This window comes from Leptonychotes weddellii, chromosome 2 (genome assembly GCF_054177405.1).
Source record: "Leptonychotes weddellii isolate Sample4059 chromosome 2, ASM5417740v2, whole genome shotgun sequence".
NCBI lineage: Eukaryota > Metazoa > Chordata > Mammalia > Carnivora > Phocidae > Leptonychotes > Leptonychotes weddellii.
The window spans coordinates 34,296,641-34,319,828 of NC_138370.1; the positions used below are offsets into that span (position 1 = coordinate 34,296,641).

General features: G+C 35.4%; 1 protein-coding gene across 8 annotated transcripts in view; it reads left to right on the forward strand.

Annotated features, from left to right (window-relative positions):
- The window catches only part of PSD3 (pleckstrin and Sec7 domain containing 3), a 542,217-nt gene that overhangs the window by 481,022 nt on the left and 38,007 nt on the right, over positions 1–23,188 (forward strand). For all 8 annotated transcript variants that reach the window (XM_081809790.1, XM_081809797.1, XM_081809802.1 and 5 more), the window contains one exon: positions 6,294–6,337. In XM_081809790.1, the coding sequence (XP_081665916.1) occupies positions 6,294–6,337 (44 nt within the window). The remainder of the gene's footprint in view (positions 1–6,293; positions 6,338–23,188) is intronic.

Genomic DNA, 23,188 nt, shown 5'->3' on the forward strand with positions numbered 1-23,188 from the left:
TTGCCTTCTGCCACTTAAAAAAAGAAGGGGGATATAGCTTTCACCCATAATCTTATTTGGTACATTGCATACATGTGAAATCCTCCAGGAATAGAAGGGGCAAACAAAAAGTCCATTCTAAATACTGGTTTTAGGGAAGCCTCTGATGAGGGGGGTAATGCAGTTTTTCAATATTATTTTAAGGCATAGAGAAGAAAATAAAAATAGAGCACCATTTCTTTAACATATTTTGAGTTTCTCTAAACAATTTGAAATTCATTTGGTTACTAGTTTTATCATTAGTTTTTTAAATAATGTCTTTTTCAAACATAGTCTCTCTTTGAGTACTTCCAGAGTAGTGCATATTTAATTTTACACTTAAAAGTCTGCCTGATCTGAATATCTGCATGAATATTGTACTTGGAAAAGACAGCCCTGGTGTTAATGGTGTCATAATTCTTCCTGGGTACAAATTTCATTGTGGTCACTGTCTGTCTCACTTTATAAAGGCAATCGGAAGCTATCCAATTTATCCTTTGTAATTTTTATAATAATTGAAAGAACACATGGGAAAAAATATCATTGGAGTTTAGAGATGATTGAACTAAAATACATGAATATGATAGATTGCAAAATGTGCCTCTGTGTGGGGAGGGGTGGGAGACAGGGAGAGGGAGGGAGAGAGAGAGACAGAGAAACTCAGGTTACACAGTGCATGGTAATGGGGAAAACTTCAGAGAACCATGTGTAGGCTGTCAGTGATGGTGTTGAACCTTGAATAAAATTGCATTTTATCATCTCAATGAGAAACAATCAAAAGTTAGGAACAAAGACTTAAAAGTAAATTTAGACCAAGATACCTTGATCTCTGTAATTTAAGCAATTTACTTTTGCTTTCTCATTCTTAAAATTTAATGAACTTCAAATTTGAAGAATCATTCTGACCTGTTTAGTCTCAGTGGACGCATTTGATTGTTGTCTAGCTCCTGGGTTTAAGTTGCAGGAATTTCACTTAAAGAAATGATTGGTAGGGACACCTGGGTGGCTCAGTCAGTTAAGCACCTGCCTTCAACTCAGGTCATGGTCCCGAGGTCCTGGGATCCTTGCTCAGCGGGGATTCTCCGTCTGCCTGCCGCATCCCCTGCTTGTGTGTTCTCTCTGACAAATAAATAAATAAAATCTTTTAAAAAATTAAGAAACGATTGATAAATTTGCAAAGCAGTGGTTTTTAACGAAGGGCTCATACCAGAGTCAGGAGTAGAGCATTTAGAAATATTCATATATTTTCTCAACTGGGAATCTGATTCAGTAGATCTGGGATGGGGCTCAGTAATCAATATTATTAAAAAATTCCTTGACTAATTTTGATGACAACTATGGTAGAAGATTATGTTTTACCTAGGGACTGACTCTGGAAATATTTCTGAAAATCAACCTTTCTTTACTCAGATATCTGTCTTCCATTTATACCTTTGTGTATTAGTTTCCTAGGGCTGTTATAACAAATTACCACACACTTGGAGTCTTAAAACAACAGAAATATATCTTCTCCTAATTTTGGAGGCCAGAAGTCTGAAATCAAGTTGTCAACATGCACTCCCTTTGGAGTGTCTAGGAGAGAATCTCTGCCTCTCCCAACTTATGGTGGTTGCTGGCATTCCTTCACTTGTGTCTGTATCCAATTTCTGTGTCCATCTTCACATTGCCTTCTCTTCTTCTGTCTTTCTTAAATCTCCACCTTCCATCCTCTATGGACACCACCCAGCCCAGATACCCTCCCCATCTCAAGATCATTAACTTAATCACATTTGCAGTCTTTTTGCTATATACAGAAATGTTTACAGGTTCCAGGGATTAGGACCTGGACATCATCTGAGGGTCCATTATTTAGCCCACCATAACTGGTTATTACCTTACTGCATATAATGTATATATGGGTTACTGTGGCCCATTAAGGTTGATTTATTCCCAACTATCAATTTGTGGCCACTGTGATATAACAGCCTTTCATGACAGTGTTTGCCCACAAACCTTGCTCTCTTGGAGCTAGGTCAAATAACCCCTTACATAGCTACGGATAAATTATTTTCCTGAGCTATAGACTACATCTCCAGTTTCAGCCATTTATATGGCAGATACCTTTAGTTGTAAGTGGACTGAGACTATAGGATCAGTGTGGCAAACCAGTCATGGTCACCAACAAAGGCATTTGAAGCCTGTGTCCTAGCAACAGTGACTTTTGTTGAAAGCTCATCCTTTAGAATTACAATGACCACCATTATTGAATGTATTCTAAGAGAGGCACAAGCCTTTTTACCTTTTCACATGGGTCTTGTCAAGCCAGGCATTTACAGTGCTGTAAAGTTTGGTCTTAGGAGGAGACAATGTAGTTAGTTTTAGTTAGTTGATAAAAGAGAATGTATTTAGTTGAATGAATATAGTCAATTGATTTCTGAAAAATGTGATTTCTGAGTCAGAGCTTGTGAAAAACAGCTATTGGACCTTGAGAGAAGTTAATTAACATATGACTTCATTTTCTTTAACCTATAGAAGGAAGAATTTGTTTTATGATTTCTCAGGCCCCTGTCAGCTGTGAAATTCCATTTTGTTGTTTCTTGAGTGGGAATTAGAGAGTTTTTACAATTCATCCCGAAAACATTATTACTAAAAGATTTGTCCCTGTGCCATTAGCAGGCAGATACAAATATGATTTTAACTTGGAACTTTCCTGCTTGTATGATAGGAATATAATAGTATTTTGGATGAAATAGTTGATAGAAAAATTCTGGCAGTCCTAGGATTCTGACTTGGATATATTTTATATTACTGTAAACTGCCTTTACTTGGGCTTTATGTATAGTGTTTCCACACTCAAAAAATTAAATACTTTATACTAAGTTTACTAAGTTTGAGGGTACATTTTCACTTTTAGGTCTTCATGCCTTAGTTCCTCTTTACTGAATTTGTAGTATTTGGAAACATCCAAGTGCATCTGACATATGGATCCAATGTTCACAAGAGTTCACACAAACTTAGGCTCACCTACATTTAAGTGATAAGATGAGGAAGATGTGAGTAATGGGGATTATCCAAAGAGTTATGAGAAAGTTATGAGAAAATTCAGGAGACCGTATTGTGTCACAGAAAATAAGGAAGAAAATATTTGAGAGTATTCAATGCTGCTGACAGGCAAAGTGATGCAGGAACACTGAAAAGTGGCTTGAATTTAGCATGAAAGAATCAGATGCATTTATTGTGATCAGTTTTTAATGGAGGAACAGGAATAAAAGCAAGATTGCCTGATTTGAAGAGAAGACATTAAGTGGAGATGTGAATTGCAGAAACTTATCTCAGAAATTTAGCTAAAATAGCAGCTGAGGAACAAAGGGTGCTAAATTGCAGAAGTGGGGTTTAGAGAGACTTGCACATGTTTGAACGCTAATAGAAAGGCACTAGTAAAGGAGGAGATGTTACCACAGAAAGGGAAGGTATCAGGACCAGTTTTAGAGGTTTAGCCTGGTAGAGGTGGGATATCCCTTCCCTTACCATCAGAAAGGCAGAAAAAATAGATGCCATTGCAGATACATTTTAGGGAAGATGGCAAAGAGTTAAAGGAGGCTCATGAATAAGCCTCTCCTGAAGTTTGAGATGATGAATATTCAATGGCATTAATTTGTGTTCTTGTTCAATTTTCACCATTAGTGCTGAATTAGTCACATACAAATAGGGGAGGCTGTGAAGCTCAGGAGGATTACACTATTGGCTAGCTAGGTCAGTGCTACCCCTTCTTTAATATATACCCCAACCTCCTTGACTTCAGGGCTGGGCCCATTCATTATATTTCGTCTTCCAGCCACATGGATTAGTCCATGGGGAGGACAGGTGATCTAAACCACACCAATTAGAATCTTTTCAAATTGGAGTTAGGAGAAAGAACTGTTTTTTCTTGTTGAAAGACATAAAAGATGTAAATGGGTGTTGCTTGTTGTAGACATGTTTCTTGTGTAGTAAAAAAACAAGGAGTGGAGATGTTTGGGGTGGAAAGAGAATAGTTGAGAGGACAGTAGGAGAGTTTTAAATGCCTGTGTCCCTGAGGCCAGCCCCATCCATGTCTTTTTATGATTTGGCTACATAAACTATTACATATACAATTAGGTCCCCCTTATGCATAAGGTAGCTAGAGTTTAGGTATTTATATTTGAAACTAAAGAAACCTTAACTAATATAGGGGGTATAAATTGGAGAAGTCAGAGTAGGATTGGTCAAGAGTTTCAATGTTTCTTTTTTAGGTACAATAGAGAGGCAGTAGGACAAAGAAGTTGAAGATATTAATAATAACAAGACTGATTGATGTGATAGAGCATGGGGTCTAGGTTGCACGAGAATGGAAGGGAGGACTGTGGGGCTAAAGAGGAATCAATTCTTAACTAAGCTAATACGTAAAAGGATAGGAAGTTGTGATGAAGGATATATAAGTGTTAGATGCATTTGCAAAGCATATTTTCCTTTTTTTAAGAAAAATAGTGTGTCATTATAAAGCACCAGAAAGATTCAAGCAAATCCCTTTGTAATTTTGCAATTGGAAAAGGATAAGCATGACATCCACTTTTTAGATTTGTCATGTTATAATATATACACTGGGAGAGGACTACAATATGACAAGTTTGTTGAATTTTACAGAATACTTTATAAAAGATTTTTGTTGCATGATATGCATCTGAACAAGAATTTTCTATTTTGGAACTCAGTACCTCATTAAGCAAAATATTCTCATGGACAAAGAATTTGAAAAAACTTGCTTTAGGACAGAATTGAATATATTAGAAAATTTTTAGATGCTTAGATATCATTGTCAAGTATCTACCTTTATGAATAGATCTTTTTTTTTATCTTTACTACATTGTTAAATTACTCTAGGTAATTTTGAGTATGATAGTATATAAAGAACCTTTAATGATCTGTCTTTTTTCAATTGCAGTTTCTCAGCTCACTATTACTTGTGGGTTCAAAATGCTCATGCAAGTAATGGAACCCATTTAAAAGGCATTTATCCAGCAAGAGTCTCTGAGGCTTGAGTTAGACATCTTCTCTCTCTGCACATCTAAACAAGTGCAGTCTCATGAGACATTTAAACAGTAGGTTGTTGTAGTTCTTCAGTAAATTTGAGTTCCTTCAAAAGAACATCCAATTTATAGCATGGTCTTTGTGCCTCATTTAACCTTTATTTTAATTTGATGTTCTATCAGTTTTTGTATTTGAGGACATGTTTTACCATGTCCTATTAATGATGAAATGCCTCCTAATTTTTATTAGCTTCATAATTATTCAGTATTTAAACTGACTGTTGTAGCCACCCTGCAAAATTCCCACAGAGTTTGTGAAAATACTGGCTAAGGATACATGAATTAAATCTCAAGTAATATAAAATCTGTAACCTAAATATATTTGTACTGAATCTTTGTTGAGCCGAGTTGGTCCAAGTTCTTTGAAGAAGAACATCCAGCATCATTATAATATCCTTTTCTTCAGTATAATTTGTTGTCGTGGTTTTATAGCTTAAAGATACATTTGTGTTTTCTTTTACATCTTACTCAAAATTAAGAAAGCATAGATGTGGAGTAGCATTTTCTTGGGTGGTTGTCATAGTGGAACAACTTGATTACAAGGATCTTATCTGGGAGAATCAGAGAGAATCAGGCTGACTGTCATTATTGTTACCAAAACTCTAGTTTTCTGTCTTTCCCCTCCACCACCTCACACCCACCAGGGTAGCACTCACTAACTGTAAAGCACAATTATGAAGTTAGACTGATAACAACTGCATGAATCATTGGTATAGAAACTCTGAAATTATTCTAAGATAGTTTTCTATACCCTAGGTTCAGTCCCCCTCATATGTATCTTACTCATTAAAATGTTATGAAAACAGTTAGATTTATTACATCAATGAAAAAGGTATGCATACTTCAGTATCCAAACTAATGAAACTACAAGACCATATTTTGAATAAGGAAAATAGAGTACATGGTCTAATTTTAATCATATCCTAATATTTTACATGGTAAAATGTAATACAGTGTTGTGTGTCTTATTTATAAAAGCCATTTTTTACTTTGTGCAAAATCTGTTTCACAAAATGCTGCTTACCCTATGCTTATTTGCCTTACCTGTCCTTATCTTTCAGAGCCAACAGGGGTGACTAACAAGGGGCTTAGGAATTACTTGCTGATTCCTTTTGGCTTTGGTCATTTGCTGAATTAAAAATATTGAACAGAATGAAAAGAATAATTCCATCTTGTTTTCTCTCTTTACAGGCTCTGTACAACTCTATTAAGAATGAGAAGCTTGAATGGGCAGTGTGAGTATGCTGGATGTCAGCATTTTAATAAGTGAACTACTTGTTCTTTTCTTACTGTCTTTCTTTATGCTTTAGAGGGTGATCTTAGAGAAGGATTAAATATGCATGGCCAGTCCTCATTTTACACCAGTGTCTAACGTACTCTGTATAAAACCTAAGTAAACCCTGAGTATCCCATGTCTTTTTCTTGGTACCCAGCATGCTTCTATTTGCTTTTAGTCTAGTTGCCTTGCCTAGAGACAATTATCTTTTTAATGTATCCTTTTAAAAAACAGCCATTCTAGAAAAAACCTGATAAAATCACGTAATTCCAGAATCCAGTACAAATGATTTTGGTACCGTCTACTTACTATAATTCCTTCCTTCCTATCATCATAGATCAAGGTTTTCCAGTCTTATTTCCAGTGACCCCAATTATATCAAGATATTGATAAACTTGAGAAATGATGGATTAAATAAGCAAAAAAAATTTTTTTAATGGCAGAACTTCCAGGAGCTTGTACAATGCCAATCTCCAAGAGAGGAATCAAATTTGCAGTGTTTTCTGAACCTTTCAACAGTATAATGTAGTGTTTCAAGGTACATACTTCGGTAGATACTAGTATAGATAAATTATATCTAACTCTATGTAGACCAACAATACTGCTCTTGCTGAACTTTCACAGATCAATGCAGCAGTTAAGAATTTAACTTAAAAAAAATTGTTGCTGGGCGCCTGGGTGGCTCAGTCGTTAAGCGTCTGCCTTCGGCTCAAGTCATGATCCCAGGGTGCTGGGATCGAGCCCCACATTGGGCTCCCTGCTCTGCAGGAAGCCTGCTTCACCCTCTCCCACTCCCCCTGCTTGTGTTCCCTCTCTCGCTGTGTCTCTCTCTGTCAAATAAATAAATAAATCTTTAAAAAAAAAAAAGTGTTACTAAAGTTATCCATAAATTAGGTCAAAATATGTTTTTAAATAGAACTACATGTGAATTTTATTTTTGGTTTTCACTGATATTAAGCATTCATAAATATTTTTTTCTACCATATGACCTAACATAGCAGTCTGCAATGAACTTAGGTTTATAGAATCAGAACTTAGGGGATAAATTTTATTCTTTCATATGTACATTGGAAAAAAGTGGGTTAGCAATTGACTACATATATCTCACATATATATACATCATGAGACTCAAAGACAGTGTATCATTTCAAGGAAAACTGATTAAGATAATAAGAAGAATTCATGGTCTATCCAAAGTGATCACTTTTGGACTTCTCTGTCGTGAATGAAAGTGGGCTTCCTAGAAAAATTTCATAAATGATATACTTAGAATCTTGCTGAAATGTTAAAGGTATAGCCTGACCTATGCAGAATATCTCCTCTAGTGAAAATTAATAAAAATGAAATGTAAATATATTCATACTAGGGGAGAGAATATTTTTCTTTTATAAAGTTATTTTAAAAACCAAATAAATGTACTCCTGAGGATCTGTTTTGTAAATCTAAATCTTTGATATATTGAACTTGTTATAGTAGGTTTTATATATATTTATGTATAATGGCAGTTTGGTGCAAGAAAGTATCTTTTACTTTCAAGCTAGTATAGTTAACATCGAATGCCAGTATAGTTAACATAGAATGTTATATTAGTTTCAGGAGTACAATATAGTGATTCAGCAATTCTATATGTTACCCAGTGCTTATCATGATAAGTGTACTCTAATCCCCATCACCAATTTCACTCATCCCCCAAATCACCTCCCCTCTGTTAACCCACAGTTAGTTGAGTCTGTTTTTGGGTTTGTCTCTTTTTTCTTTGTGCATTTGTTTATTTCTTAAATTTCATATATGAGTGAAAGCATATGGTATTTGACTTTCTTTAACCGACTTACTTCACTCAGCATTATACCCTCTAGTTCCATCCATGTCATTGCAAATGGAAGACTTCATTCGTTTTTATGTCTGAGTAATATATACAATTATATACACCACATCTTCTTTATCCATTCATATATCGATGGATGCTTGGGCTGCTTCCTTATCTTGGCTATTGTAAGTAATGGTGCAGTAAACATAGAAGTGCACATATCTTTTTGATTTAGCGTTGTTTTGTATTCTTTCGGTAAATACCCAGTAGTAGAATTAGTGGATCATATGGTAATTCTATATTTAATTTTTTGAGGAACCTCCATACCATTTTCCACAGTGGCTGCACCAGTTTGCATTCCCACCAGCAGTGCACAAGGTTCTTTTATCTCCACATTCTCTCCAAAACTTGTTTCTTGAGTTTTTGATTTTAGCCATTCTGACAGGTGTGAGGTGATATCTCATTGCAGATTTGATTTACATTTCCCTGATGATAAGAAAGTATCTTATCTTGGGCCTAATCCATGGCTGAGCATGTGAGTTTCCCCAAGAACTGAATTCTTCTGTGGCCCTCATGTCAAGTCAAGAGAGCACTGTGTTCAGGAACCTAAATTCCAGAATCAGATAGATTTGGGTTTGAATTCCAACTCTTGCATGTACTAGCTGGGTCACTAGTCATGCCTCTATGCCTCAGTTTTCTCTTTTGTATGATGAGCAATTAATGAACCTCATATAACCCTCAGGATGACACTATAAAATGTTCTAAACTACTAAACATAAAGCAGCAGTGAAAGCCATATCTACAGCAGTGAAAGGTATGGGAGGAGTCATAGGTAAGGTAGAGGCCAAAACCTAAGTAAGTAGGGAAATACTGGTGTTGCTAATAGAAATGGAGAATATATGACAAAGTTCAGAGACAGATGATAAAGTCTAAATGGGGTGGAAATGTCCTGTAGGAAAGTAAAAATGTTGAATTGAAACTTGGGAAAGAGGTCAGAGCTATATAAATACTTGGGAAAATTTTTTATAGATCTGGCAGATGAAGTTTTAAGAATGAGTAAAGATTGCTGAGAAAAGGACCTTAGTGAAAAAAGACAATTCTAAGTGCTGGTCTTTGGGAGGTACCAACATTAATAAATAATAGGATGAAAATGAGTTAGAGAAAGTGTGATTGGAGAGGTGCAAGAAGAACTGGGTGAGCACAGTGTTCTATATGCACATACTTATTTATCAAGGAAAAATCTTAGTTCTTGATCTGAAGAATCACATAAATTGATATATAGCAGAGTTTTCTAAAGTGTGTTCTCAGGAACATTACTTTTAGTAGCTGTTAAAAGGTACTTTATAATCAAAAGAGGACTCAGTTATCCCATTTTTAAATTGGATTCTTTTTTGGGGGGTGTTGAGTTTATAAATTCTTAATATATTTTAAATAATAGCTGTTTATTAGAAATGTCACTTGCAAATATCTTGCCCATTCTGTAGGTTGTCATTTAGTTTTCTTGGTTGTTTCTTTGCTGTGCAGAAGCTTTTTGTTTTGACGTAGTCCCAATAGTTTATTTTTGCTTTTGTTGCTTCAGGAGACATATCTAGACATATGTTGCTATAGCCATTGTCAGAGAAATTACTGCCTATGTTCTCTTCTAGGGCTTTTATGGAGTCAGATCTCACATTTAGCTTCTTAATCCATTTTGAATTTATTTCTGTGTGTGGTTTAATGTTCAGTCTCATTCTTTTATGTAATGCTGTCCAGTTTTCTCAACACTATTTGTTGAAGAGGCTGTCTTTTTCCATCACACATTCTTTTCTGCTTTGTTGAAGATTTGTTGATCATATAATTGTGGGTTTATTTCTGGGATTTTATTGTGTTCCATTGTTCTGTGTGTCTGTTTTTGTGCCAGTGCCATACTGTTTTGATCACTACAGCTTTGTAATACAACTTGAAGTCCAGATTGTGATGCCTCCAGCTTTGCTTTTCTTTTTTAAGGTTGCTCTGGCTATTTGGAGTCTTTTGTGATTCCATACAAATTTTAAGATTGTTGTAGTTCTGTGAAAAATACTGTTGATATTTTGATGCGATTGCATTAAATGTGTAGTTTGCTTTGGGCAGTACAGACATTTTAATAATACCAGTTCTTCTGATCCAATGAGCATGAAATGTCTCTCCGTTTCTTTGCATCATCTTAAATTTCTTTCATCAGTGTTTTATAGTTTTCAGGATACAGGTCTCTCACCTTTTTGGTTAGGTTTATTCCTAGGTATCTCATTATTTTTTGTGCAGTTGTAAATGGGATTGTTTTCTTAATTTCACTTTCTATTCATTATTGGTGCACAGAAATACAACAGATTTCTGTACATTGATTTTGTATCCTATGAATTTACTGAATTCATTCACCAATTCTAGAAGTTTTTTGCTGAAGTCTTTTGGGTTTTCTATCTAAAGTATGATGTCATCTGCAAATAGCAAAAGTTTTACTTCTTCCTTACCAATTTGGATGCCTTTTATTTCTTTTTGTTGTGTGATTTTGAGGACTAGGACTTTGAGTAACATGTTAGATAAAAGCAGTGAGAGTAGACATCCTTTTCTTGTTCTTGACATTAGGGGAAAAACTCAGTTTTTCCCCATTTAGGATGGTGTTGACTATGGGTGCTTCATATTAGGCCTTTATTATGTTGAAGTATGTTCCCTCTAACCCTACTTTGTTGAGAGTTTTTATCATGAATTGGACTTTGTCAGATGCTTTTTCTGCAGATATTGAAAGTTTCTTATCCTTTCTCTTATTGATGTAATGTATTGCATTGATTTGCCAATAATTAACCACCTTTCATCCGAAGATTAAATCCCACTTGACAGTGGTGAATGATTTTTGTTGGATGCGGTTTGCCAATATTTTGTTGAGGATTTTTGCATGTATGTTCATCAGAGATATTGGAATGTAGTTCTCTTTTTTATTGTGTCTTTATCTGGTTTTGGTATAAGGGTAATGTTACCCTTGTAGAATGAATATGGAAGTTTTCTTTCCTCTTATATTTCTTGGAAATGTTTGAGAAGAATAGGTGTTAACTCTTCCATTAATGTTTGGTAGAATTCAGCAGTGAAGCCATGTGGACTTCTGTTTTTTTGGGAGTTTTTTGGTTACTGATTCAATTACATTGCTGGTAATAGATTTGTTCAAATTTTCTGTTTCTTCCTGCTTTAGTTCTGATAGATAACATGTGTCTAGGAATTTATCCATTTCTTCTAGGTTGTCCAGGGTGTTGACATAAAGTTTTTCATAATATTCTCTTACAGTTGTTTCTATTTCTGTAGTGTTGGTTGTTATTTCTCCTCTTTCATTTCTGGTTTTGTTTGAGTCTTCTCACCCTCTTTCTCTCTCTCTCTTTTGATTTTGGCTAGAGTTTTATCAATTTTTTGATCTTTTTGAAGAACCAACTTCTTGTTTCATTGATCTGTTCTATTTCTTTTTTATTTTCTACATCATTTATTTCTGCTGTAATCTTTATTATTTCCTTCCTTTTGCTTGTTTTGGGTTTAGTTTGTTGTTCTTTCTCTAGCCCATTTAGGTATAAGGTTAGGTTGTTTATTTGAGATTTTTCTTGCTTTTTTTTTTTTTTAACAGATTTTTCTTGCTTTTTGAGATAAGACTGTATTACTATAAATTTCCCTCTTAGAACTGCTTTTGCTGTATCCCAAAGATTGTGTATCATTATGTTCTTATTTCTATTTTTCTCCATCTAATTTTTGATTTCTTTTTTGATTTCATGGTTGGCCCACTCATTGTTTAATAGCATGATAATTAACCTCCATGTATTTGTGCTCTTTCCAGATTTTTTCTTGTAGTTGATTTCTAGTTTCATAGCATTGTGGTCATAAAAGATGCATGGTATGACTTCAGGCTTTTTTAATTTCTTGAGACTTGTTTTTTGGCCTAATATGTGGTCTATCTGGAGAATATTCCATGTACACTTGAAAAGAATGTGTTATTTTAGGATGGAATATTCTGAATATATCTTTTAAATCCATCTGGTCCAATGTGTCATTCAAAGCCACTGTTTCCTTGTTTGATTTCTTTTCTGTGATCTGTCCATTGATATAAATGCAGAGTTAAATATCCCCTAATATTGTATCAATATTGATTTGTTTCTTCATGTTTGTTATTAACTGTCTTATGTATATAGGTGCTCCCATGTTGGGTGCATAAATATTTACAATTGTTTTATCTTCTTGTTGGATTGTCCCCTTTATGATTATGTAGTATCCTTTTTTGTCTCTTGTTACAGTTTTTGTTTTAAAGTCTATTTTGTCCAATAAGTATTGCTACACCAGCTTTCTTTTGACATCCATTTGCATGATAAACATTTCTCCATCCCCTCACTTTCAATCTGGAGGTGTCTTTAAGTCTGAAATGAGTCTGTTGTAGGAAGCATATACATGGGTCATGTATTTTTATCCATTCCGTCAGCCTTTATCTTTTGACTGGAGCATTCAACCTATTTACATTTGGAGTAATTATTGATAGATATGTATTTATTGCCATTTGGTACTTGGTTTGTGGTTGTTTTCTACTTCTTCTCTGACCCTTTCTTCTCTTGCTCTCTCCTCATGATTTTCTGGCTTTCTTTAGTGATATACTTGTATTTCTTTTTATTTTTTGCATATCTCTTACTTGTTTTTGATTTGTGGTTAACATGGGATTTGTATGTAACATCTGCATATAGCTGTCTATGTTAATTTGATGATCACTTAAAATTGAACCCATTCTTTACTCCTCCCCCCACCCATGTTTTAGATATATTGTGTCATACTTTACACCCTTTTGAGTCCCTTGACTGATTTTTACACATATACTTATTTTTACTGCTTTTCCTACTTTTCTTACTCCTGTTTATGGTCTTTCCTTTCCATTCAAAGAGTCCTCTTTAACATTTCCTGTAGGGCTGGCTTGGTGGTCATGAACTCTTCTACCTTTTGTTTGGGAAACTTTTTATCTCTCCTTCTATTCTGCATGATAGCATTTCTGGAAAGAGTATTCCTGGCTGCAGATTTTTTCCTTTGAATATATCATGCCACTCTCTCCTGGCCTGCCAAGTTTCTTCTGAAAAACCCACTAATAGTCTTATGGGGTTTCCCTTCTATGTAACTGTTTTCTCTTGTTGCTTTTAAAATTCTCTCTTTATCACTACTTTTTGCCATTTTATTTTTCTGTGTCTTGGTGTGGACCTCCGTGGGTTGATTTTGTTGAGGGATCTCTACTTCCTAGATGTTGATATAGTTCCTTCCCCAGATTTGGAAAGTTTTCAGCTATTATGTCATCAAGTAAATTTTCTGACCCCCTTTCTCTCTCTTCTGGGATCCATATAATGAGAATGTTATGCTTGATGGAGTCGCTGAGTTCCCTAAAACTATTCTCATTTTGCATATTTTTTCTCTAAATTTTTTCAGCTTGATTACTTTCCATTATTCTGTTCTCCAGGTTGCTGATTCGTTCCTCTGATTCCTCTAGCCTGCTATTTATTCCATCTAGTATATTTTTAATTTCATTTATTGTGTTCTTCATCTCTGATGTGTCCTTTTTTATGTTTTCTCTCTCTTTGATAAGGGTCTCACTGATGTCTTCCACTCTTCTCAAGTCCAGTGAGTATCTTTATGATCATTAAATTCTCTATTAGGCATATTACTTATATCCATTTTGCTTAGGTCTCTTGCTATGGTTTTGTCCTGTTCTTTCATTTGGGACATATTCCTCTGTCTCCTTATTTTGTCTCTGTGTTTCTGTGTGTTAGGAAAGTCAGCTTTGTCTCCTGCTCTTAGAGGTAATGGCCTTATGAAGAAGAAGCCCTATATTGCCCCGATGTGCAGTAACCCCTCTTCACCAGAACCTGGCACTTCACAGGTGTCTCCTATATGTTTTGTGCACCCTGCTGTTATGTCTTGGCCTCTTTTTCCTTCAGTCCAGTCATGTGCATTGGCTTTCTTTTTGCCTGTTGTGGGCAATGTTTTGTCCCTCTGGGGCTGCCTTGGTCTTGAGTTGAGTAAGATCAGGCATTTCCCAGAAATGCAGTAGCACCAAACTGCAGTGTATTTTCCCTGTGTTGTCTAGTGAGAGGGTTTTGTTGGTAGGTGGGTCCTGCAATCAGACCAACTATCTGCTCGCAGCCCACTACTTGGGCTGCCATCTAACTGGTGTGTGTGGTTATCTTCCCCTCACCCCAGAGAAGGAGTCACTTTGGAGTGGCACTGGCCTCTGTTGGAGCTGTTTGCATATTATCAGTGGCTTTGGATGGGCTATGGTCAAGGGCATATTGGAGGGGACATCATGCTGCTGCTGGGACTAGCTGGTGTGGGGCATGTAGTTTTAGCACAGTGTGCACTGGTCTGCTTTTGAAATGAGACCCTTCACCAAAGCTGCAGGAACTGGGTAGCCTGGGCGAACCTACACAGTGCCCAGTGCCTGTGGGAGGGGTAAACAATTTAACAAGGTATGCCACCGTGAGGACCAAGGTATGCCACTGTGAGGACCAAGGCCCCACAAAGCAGTTGGGTTGGAAGACACAGTGTTGGTAAGGTTTGTTCCAGTCTTCTGAGAAAGTAGACTCACAGCTCCGGGACTGAGGCAAATGTGACTGGAAAGGGTGGATTTGTGAAAGTGTAGGGGGCAGTGCTTGGTGTAAGCAAGTTAGGTAGTGATTGCAGGCACTGTGTTGGTTCTCATAAGTGGTTTTGTGTTTCTGCTGAGGGGCCGGGGAAGGAGATGGTGTCTGCCAGCTCCTTTGTTTCTGGAGTAGTTTCTTACTCTATCCCTTCTGGACATGCTCTGAGATTAGTAACTCTCCCTCTCATATGCCCCAGGCATTTTTCAAACTGATAGTTTTACAAGGTATCTTCTTGAGCTCTTCCTTATTTTCTTTAAGTGTGGGTACTCAACTTCCTATTGAGTATTTCTCACCTAGTATTTCTCGCCTAGAGCCAAGCCCCCTGATTTTTAAGGTTTTAAGTACAGCTATTGTAAGAACTCCAAAAATTCGGCCTCTCTCCTTTCAAGCCAAATGTTATGGGGATTCGTTTTCCCCATGCAAGCACCCTGCTGTGATAGTCTATTTCTACCCTTTTCTACCCCATGGCTTTCTCCCCACCTTGGGGGCTGGGGTCTTTTTAGCTACCCACCACATCTCCACCTTTCCTACCTCCTTTGATGTGGCTTCTTCTCTACATTTAGTTGTGGAATTTGTTCTGCTAGTCTTTGGGTCATCTTCTGGGTTATTTATGCTGAATGTGACTGTTATCTGGTTGTGTCCGCGGGATGAATTGATCTACTCTGCCATCTTCCCAGCCTCCCTCCAGTAATTCTCTTTTTAAACTTCCAAATAGCCACCTGTAGATTTATATTACAGGCAAAAAAAAGTTGCTATAGATTGTACAGTGTTTGTAGATACCACAAATATATTTAATGTTAAAAAAAATTGAGTGTGTCAGCAAAAAGTTGGGGAAGTTGGCATTAAGAGTTACTGGTACAGAAAGAAGTAACCATGGGAAAATTAATAAAACTATTTGCGTGAAACATTGGACCATAAGGAAGAAAAGGAATAAAACTCAGTTCTCCATTTTGGGTATTCATACTACGAAACATTTGCTAGATATGTATTGTGCCTCATTAAAATAATAGAGTAGAATAAGAATTAACATTCTTAGCATCATTGCTATTAGATGGTTGCTTTCCTCACATTCCTAACATGGAGAATGCTACATCATGTTTTTGGTAAAATAATAATTCTAATGTTAATGTTACATGGAATTGACAAATTTAGAAGGTAATCTACATGAATATTAAATAAGGGTAAGTCTGTATATATAGATGGATATGTAAAGAATATTATTCATTTGATTATTCTAATGTAAATTCAGTGAAAATACATTGAATATAAGGAAAGAAGGAAAAACAGAAATAACATAGTTATGAAAGACTCATTAATTTGAAGGGAGATTTTTGAGCTGAAGAATTAATATCACTTAAAAATTTGTTAGCTAAAAATGATATTGACTGAGACTCTATCTCCCTGATTTTGGTGTTTAAAGGAGGAAAGATTTCAGGGTATAGAATTAGGGAAGATTCTCCTACAGCTCTGTGAAGTGTAATTTATTAAGAATCTGAATCAGAGCTCACAATGTTTAATCTGTAAGGACCTGTTTTTCTCAGTCTTTTCAAGTATGCTGAACTCAGATATATTGGAAACTAGAAGAATTTGCCATCAATTCTCAGCTTTAAAGGGAAAGTTAAAAACAAAATGTCTGCTTTCTATGTAAGTAACATCTCTCTCAATGCTGAGATTGAGATGGGTACTTAGAATATTTAAGGATTTATTGTCATAACAGTTGTATTATCCATAAAGATGATGATGAAAGTGATGTAATTTACAAATATTGTTATCTTTGCTTTACATTATCTTTAATTTCAGAATATGCTGAACAGTTAGATGGTGAGCATATGGAATATGATTATAATGTTAGTATCCTACTGGTCCCAAAGCAATTTTAGAATCACTGAGGTGCAAAGAATTATGGAGGCTGGGCTATAAGGAAATTGTTTTTCCTAAAAACTGAAGATTTAGAATTTTGTACCATCTATATTAATTGCTAACTTTTTGATTTTTGTTAAAGACAGGAGGAAAATACTACAATGAATGTAATTTCTAAATGAAGCATATCAGGCATGGAGTGGCTAAATAGTGCCTGGAACATTTTAGACAATAGTCTGGATTTCATTAAGCATTTTGTATGTGTACATTTTAATATACATGCGTACATACATTTTCAGGGGTGAGGAAAATTTAGCCAGATCAGTAATACTAAAAGAAGTTATTTTAAGTTGCCCATTAAAAATTTCTTAGTAGATCTTTCGGAAACATCTTGTTTGACTCCAGCAAACTTCCAACAACTTTTTAAAAACCATCTTATCATTTATAGTTAACTTTTTCTTAGTTTGAAAAGCATGCTACAGTCTGTACATATAGCTAAGTTACCAACCTGCATCTTCCTCACATCTGGCAGCATTCTTATTGGTGTTAAAGGACTAAAGACAGAGCTTGACATTTTTAATAGAAAGATCGACTCTTTTTTATAGTTCAGATGCCTATGTCAGAATAAGATATTTTTAGAAAATAAAATATATTTCCTGGTTTCATCAGAATTTTTAAATTTACATACCTTTTTTATTTCATACTGTTGGTAAAAGACAAAGACAGATTCATTTTATATTCCTTCTACTTTGTGCCATAATATGATCCAGTATCACAGAAATTTCTTGGCATGTCAGCAAATTTTTAAAGTAAGTTTATTCTTTATTTTCCAACAGTCACCTGATCACTATATTCAGATCACGTTCAATTTAGTGTTCTGTTCGTGCACTCAACTACTGTGTTCATTCTTAAAAAACAGATTTACTAAGGTGTAATTTATATACCATAAAATTCACTCATTTAATTGTGCAATTTCATGTTTTTTTGTGTATTTATGGAGTTGTATAATAGTCACCAGAATTCATCACCCCATTGTTACCACTTCATAAAGATTCCTTGTGCATGTCATTCAGTATATTTGATATGGAATCTTCCCTCCTCTCTGGTCCTACACTGTCTTGTGCATAACTCTATTGAGGTTTATAATACAATACTCTATTTTATTAAAAATGTATTACCCATTATTATATGTATCTATTCCCCTGCTTGGACTATGAGTCCCTCATATGCTCTTAATCATTTTGATACCCCTTTCCTAGCACACTGCCTGACAACTAAAGGCTCCTTTTAATCATTAACTGAGCTGGCACCCACTCCCTCTTGGAGACAGATAGGGGCTTGGCCTCTTTCTGTCTACCATGTTCCATAGGCATCCCTGTAGATGATGCAGTGACTTTCAAAAAAATTTTTTTAAAGATTTTATCCATTTATCATTTATTTTAGTGAGACAGAGAGACAAAGAGAGTGTGACCAGGGAGAAGAGCAAAGGGGGAAAGAATCCCAAGCATACCCCGCACCGAGTGTAAAGCCCAATGTGGGGCCCACTCTCATGACCCCGAGATTGTGACCTGAGCCAAAACCAAGAGTTGGACTCCCAACCAACTGAGCCATCCAGGCGCCCCAAACCTGAAGATAGAAATAGACACCAGATCCAAGAGGCCCATGAGCCCCAAATAGGTTGAAGCCAAATAGGGCTACACTGAAATATATTGTTATGAAATTGTCAAAAGTAAAGACAAAGAATTTTAAAAGCAACAAGAGAAAACAAAGAAGGACATAAAAGGGAGCCCTCATAAAACTGTAGGTAACTATCTCAACAGAAAATTTTCAGGTCAAAAGAGAATGGCATAACACATTCAAAATATTGAAATAAAAAACTGTCAACCAAGAATACTATATCCAGGGGCGCTTGGGTAGCTCAGTCATTAAGTGTCTACCTTCGGCTCCTGGGATCGAGCCCCACATTGGGCCCCTGCTCTGTGGAAGCCTGCTTCTCCCTCTCCCACTCCCTCTGCTTGTGCTCCCTCTCTTGCTGTGTGTGTCTCTCTCTCTCTCTCTCTCTCTCTGTCAAATAAATAAATAAATAAATCTTAAAAAAAAAAAACAAAAAACGAATACTATATCCAAAGAAGCTGTCCTTTAGAAATGAAGGAGGGATAAAAACATTCTGGAATAAACAAAAGCCAGGGGAATTTATTACCACTAGACCTGCCTTAGAAGAAATGCTAAAGGGTTTGTTTAAGTGGAAATAAAGGGACACTAATTAACATCATAAAAGCAAATAAGAAGGCAGTGTAAAACTCACTGGAATGGTAAATTTATAGTCAAAGTTTGATTCTGTAATAGGGTAATAGTGATAATTTACTTACAACTCTAGTTACTTAAACTTAAAACAAAAAAAAAGAAATAGAGTAAAAATATACTAACTGCAATAACCTGTCATTAGTTACAAAATGTAAGAAATATGTAAATTATAGCATCAGTAACTTAAAATATGTGGAGGAGGAGAAGGAAATGTGTAAAACTTTGGAATTTTATTGAAGTTATTAAATTAGGGTGTTATAATTCTAAGATATTTATACATCATGGTAACCACAAAAGAAATACCTATAGTAAGTACACAAAAGAATATGATAAAGCAGTCAGAGCATGCTGATACCAGAAGACATCAAGACACATAAAAGACAGCAGGATAAGAAGGCACAATGGATCTACAAAACAACCAGAAAATAGTTAACAAAGGCAATTGTAAGTTCTTACCAATAACTACTCTAAAAATAAATGGATTAAATTTGTCAGTAAAAAGATATGGAATGGCTGATGGATTTAAAAAAGAAAACAAAACAGGAAAAAAGGTTCAACCATATTCTGCCTACAAGAGACTCACTTGGCCATTAAGACAAGCAGACCAAGAGTAAAGGGATGGAAAAAGATATTTGAAGTAAATGGTAACCAAAAACAGAACAGCAGAGATATATACTTCTATCAGACAAAAAAGACTTGAACTAAAAATGGTAAAAAGAGATAAGGCCATTATGTAATGATAAAAGGGTTGATCAAGAAGATATAACTTGTAAATATATATGTGACCAACATGGATCACCTGAATATATAAAGCAAAAATTAACAGAACTAAAAGGAGAAATAAACACTGATACAGTAACAGTTAGGGACTTTAATACCCCATTCTCAACAATGGATAGGTCATCCAGAGAATCAATAAGGAAACAGCAAATTTAAACAACACTATAGATTAAATGGACCTAAGAGACATATACAGAACATTGTATCCTAAATAGCAGAATATATTCTCATCAAGTACATATGTAACATTTTCTAGGATAGATTATATATTAGGTCACAAAACAAGTCTTAGCGAGTTGAAGATTGAAATCATACCAACTATCTTTTCTGACCACAGTGATATGAAACTAGAAGTCAATAACAAGAGGAAAACTGGAAATTCACAAGTATGTGGAAATTAAATAACACTCTTCTGAATAACCAGTGGATCAAAGAAATTAAAAAGTATCTTGAGACAAACAAAAATACAAAACATACCAAAACATTTGGGATGCAGCAAACGAAGTTCTGGTAGGAGAGTCCATAGCAAAAAACACCTATTTTAAGAAGCAAGAAAAATTCCAAATAAACAACCTAACTATGCCCTAAGGAACTAGAAAAAGAACAGAGCCTACAGTTAGCAGAAGGAAGGAAATAGTAAAGATTAGAGCAGAAATAAATGAAATAGAGAAAAGGAAAACAGTAGAAAAGATTAACCAAACTAAGAGTTCCTTTTTTGAAAAGATTAACAAAATTGACAAAGCTTTAGCTAGACTAGCCAAGGAAAAGAAAGGAAACCCAAGTCAACAAATTTACAAATGAAAAAGGAAATATTACAACTGATATACAGAAATACAAAGAATCATAAGAGGCTACTATGAACAATTAAATACCAACAAACTGGCCAACCTAGGAAAAAAATGGAAAACTTCTTAGAAACATACAAAGTACCTTTCCTGAATCAGGAAGAAGGAGAAAGTCTGAGTAAGTCAATTAGTAAGGAGATTGAATCAGTAATCAAAAATCTCCTGACAAAGAAAAGCATAGGCCCAGATGGCTTCATCGGTAAATTTTACCTAATATTTAAAGAATTAAAGACAATCCTTCTCAAACTCTTCCATAAAATTAAAGAAGAGGGGACACTCACAAATTTAGTTTACAAGGTCAGTATCATCCTGATACCAGAAAAGGAAAATATTCAAAAACTACAGACCAATATTCCTGATGAATATAGATTCAAAAATTCTCAATAAAATAGTAGCAAACCAAATTCAGCAGCACATTAAAAGGATCATTCACTATGATCAAGTAGGATTTATATTTGGATGTAAGGGTGGTTCAACATATGCAAATCCTCAATGTGATACATCACATTAATAGAATCAAAGAAAAAAATCATATGACCATCTCAATAGATCCATTAAAAGTATTTGACAAAATTCAACATTCATGATAAAAACTCTTAACAAATTAGGTTGAGAAGCAATATACCTCAACATACTAAAGGACATACATGATAAGTCCATAACTAATATATCAGTGGTGAAATGTTGAAAGCTTTTCCTTTAAGATCAGGAGTAAGACAGGGGTTCCCACTCTCACCACTCCTATTCAAGTAGTACTGGAAATTCTTGCCAGAGCAATCAGGTGAGGAGAAATAAAAAGCATCAGAATTGGAAAGGAAGATATAAAATTGTCTCTGTTTGCAGATTACTTGATTTTATAAATAGAAAATCCTAAAGAATCCAACAAAAAACTATTAGGCCTAATCAACAGATTCAGTAAAGTTGCAGGATACCAAGTTAACATATAAAAATCAGTAGCATTTTTATTCACTAACACTGAATTATCTGAAAAAGAATTAAAAAAATGATCCTATTTACTAGAGCATTAAGAACAATAAAATACTTTGGAGTAACTTAACCAAAGAGGTGAAAGATCACTACTCTGAAAACTGCAAGACACTGATGAAAGGAATTGAAGAAGACACAAATAGAAAATTATTCTATGTTCATGGATTGGAAGAATTAATGTTGTTTCAATGTCCATACTACCAAAAGCCATCAATAGATTCAGTACAATTCCAATTAAAATTCTGATGGCACATTTTGTAGAAGTAGAGAAAACAGTCCTAATTTTTTTTTTTAATTTTATCTATTCATTTGATAGAGAGAGACACAGCGAGAGAGGGAACACAAGCAGGGGGAGTGGGAGAGGGAGAAGCAGGCCCCCCGCAGAGCAGGGAGCCTGACACGGGTCTCAATCCCAGGACCCCGGGATCACGACCCGAGCTGAAGGCAGACGCCCAATGACTGAACCACCCAGGTGCCCCAAAACAGTCCTAAAATTTATATGGAATCACAAAATAGCCAAAGCAATACTGAGAAAGAACAAAGCAGGAGGCATCACACATCCTGATTTCAAGCTATACTATTAAAGCTATAGTAATCAATACAGTGTGATACTGGTATAAAAACAAATAGATCGGGACGCCTGGGTGGCTTGGTTGGTTAAGCGTCTGCCTTCAGCTCAGGTCATGATCCCAGGGTCCTGGGATCGAGTCCCACATCGGGCTCCCTGCTCTGCAGGGAGCCTGCTTCTCCCTCTGCCTCTGCCTCTCTCTATCTCTCATGAATAAATAAATAAAATCTTTAAAAAAAAAAAATAGATCAATGGAACAGAACTGACAGCCCAGAAATAAACCCCAGCATATATGGTCAACCTAATATTAGACAAGGGCGCCAGTAATTCTCAATGGAAAAAAGACAGTCTCAAATAAATGGTACTGGGAAGATTGGATATTTGTATGTAAAAAAAAATGAATTTTTTCACTATTTTACACCACTCATGAAAACTAAGTTGGTATGTATTAAAGACTTGAACGTCAGATCCGAAACCATGAAACTACTAGAAGAAACATAGGACTAAAGCTCCTTGACATGGATCTTGCCAGTGATTTTTTTCTATTTGACACCTAAAGCACAAGCAACAAAATAAAAAATAAACAAGTGGAACTACATCAAACTGGAAAGCTTCTGCACAGCAAAAGAAACAACAAAGTGAAAAGATAACCTACAGAATGGGAAAAATATTTCAAAGCATGTTTCTGATTAGAGGCTAATGGCCAAAATATATAAAAATGCCTGCAACTCAATAGCCAATTAAAAAAAAAAAAACCTAATTAAAAATGGGCAAAAGACCTAAATAGACATTTTTCCAAAGAAGATACACAAAACACCAACAGGTACGTGAAAAATGCTCAACATCACTAGTCATTAGGGAAATGCAGATTTTCCAGTAAACCTGCCTTATAAGAATATAAGAGCATTATAAGAGAAGGAAAATGATACAGGGGCGCCTGGGTGGCTCAGTCGTTAAGCGTCTGCCTTCGGCTCAGGTCATGATCCCAGGGTTCTGGGATTGAGCC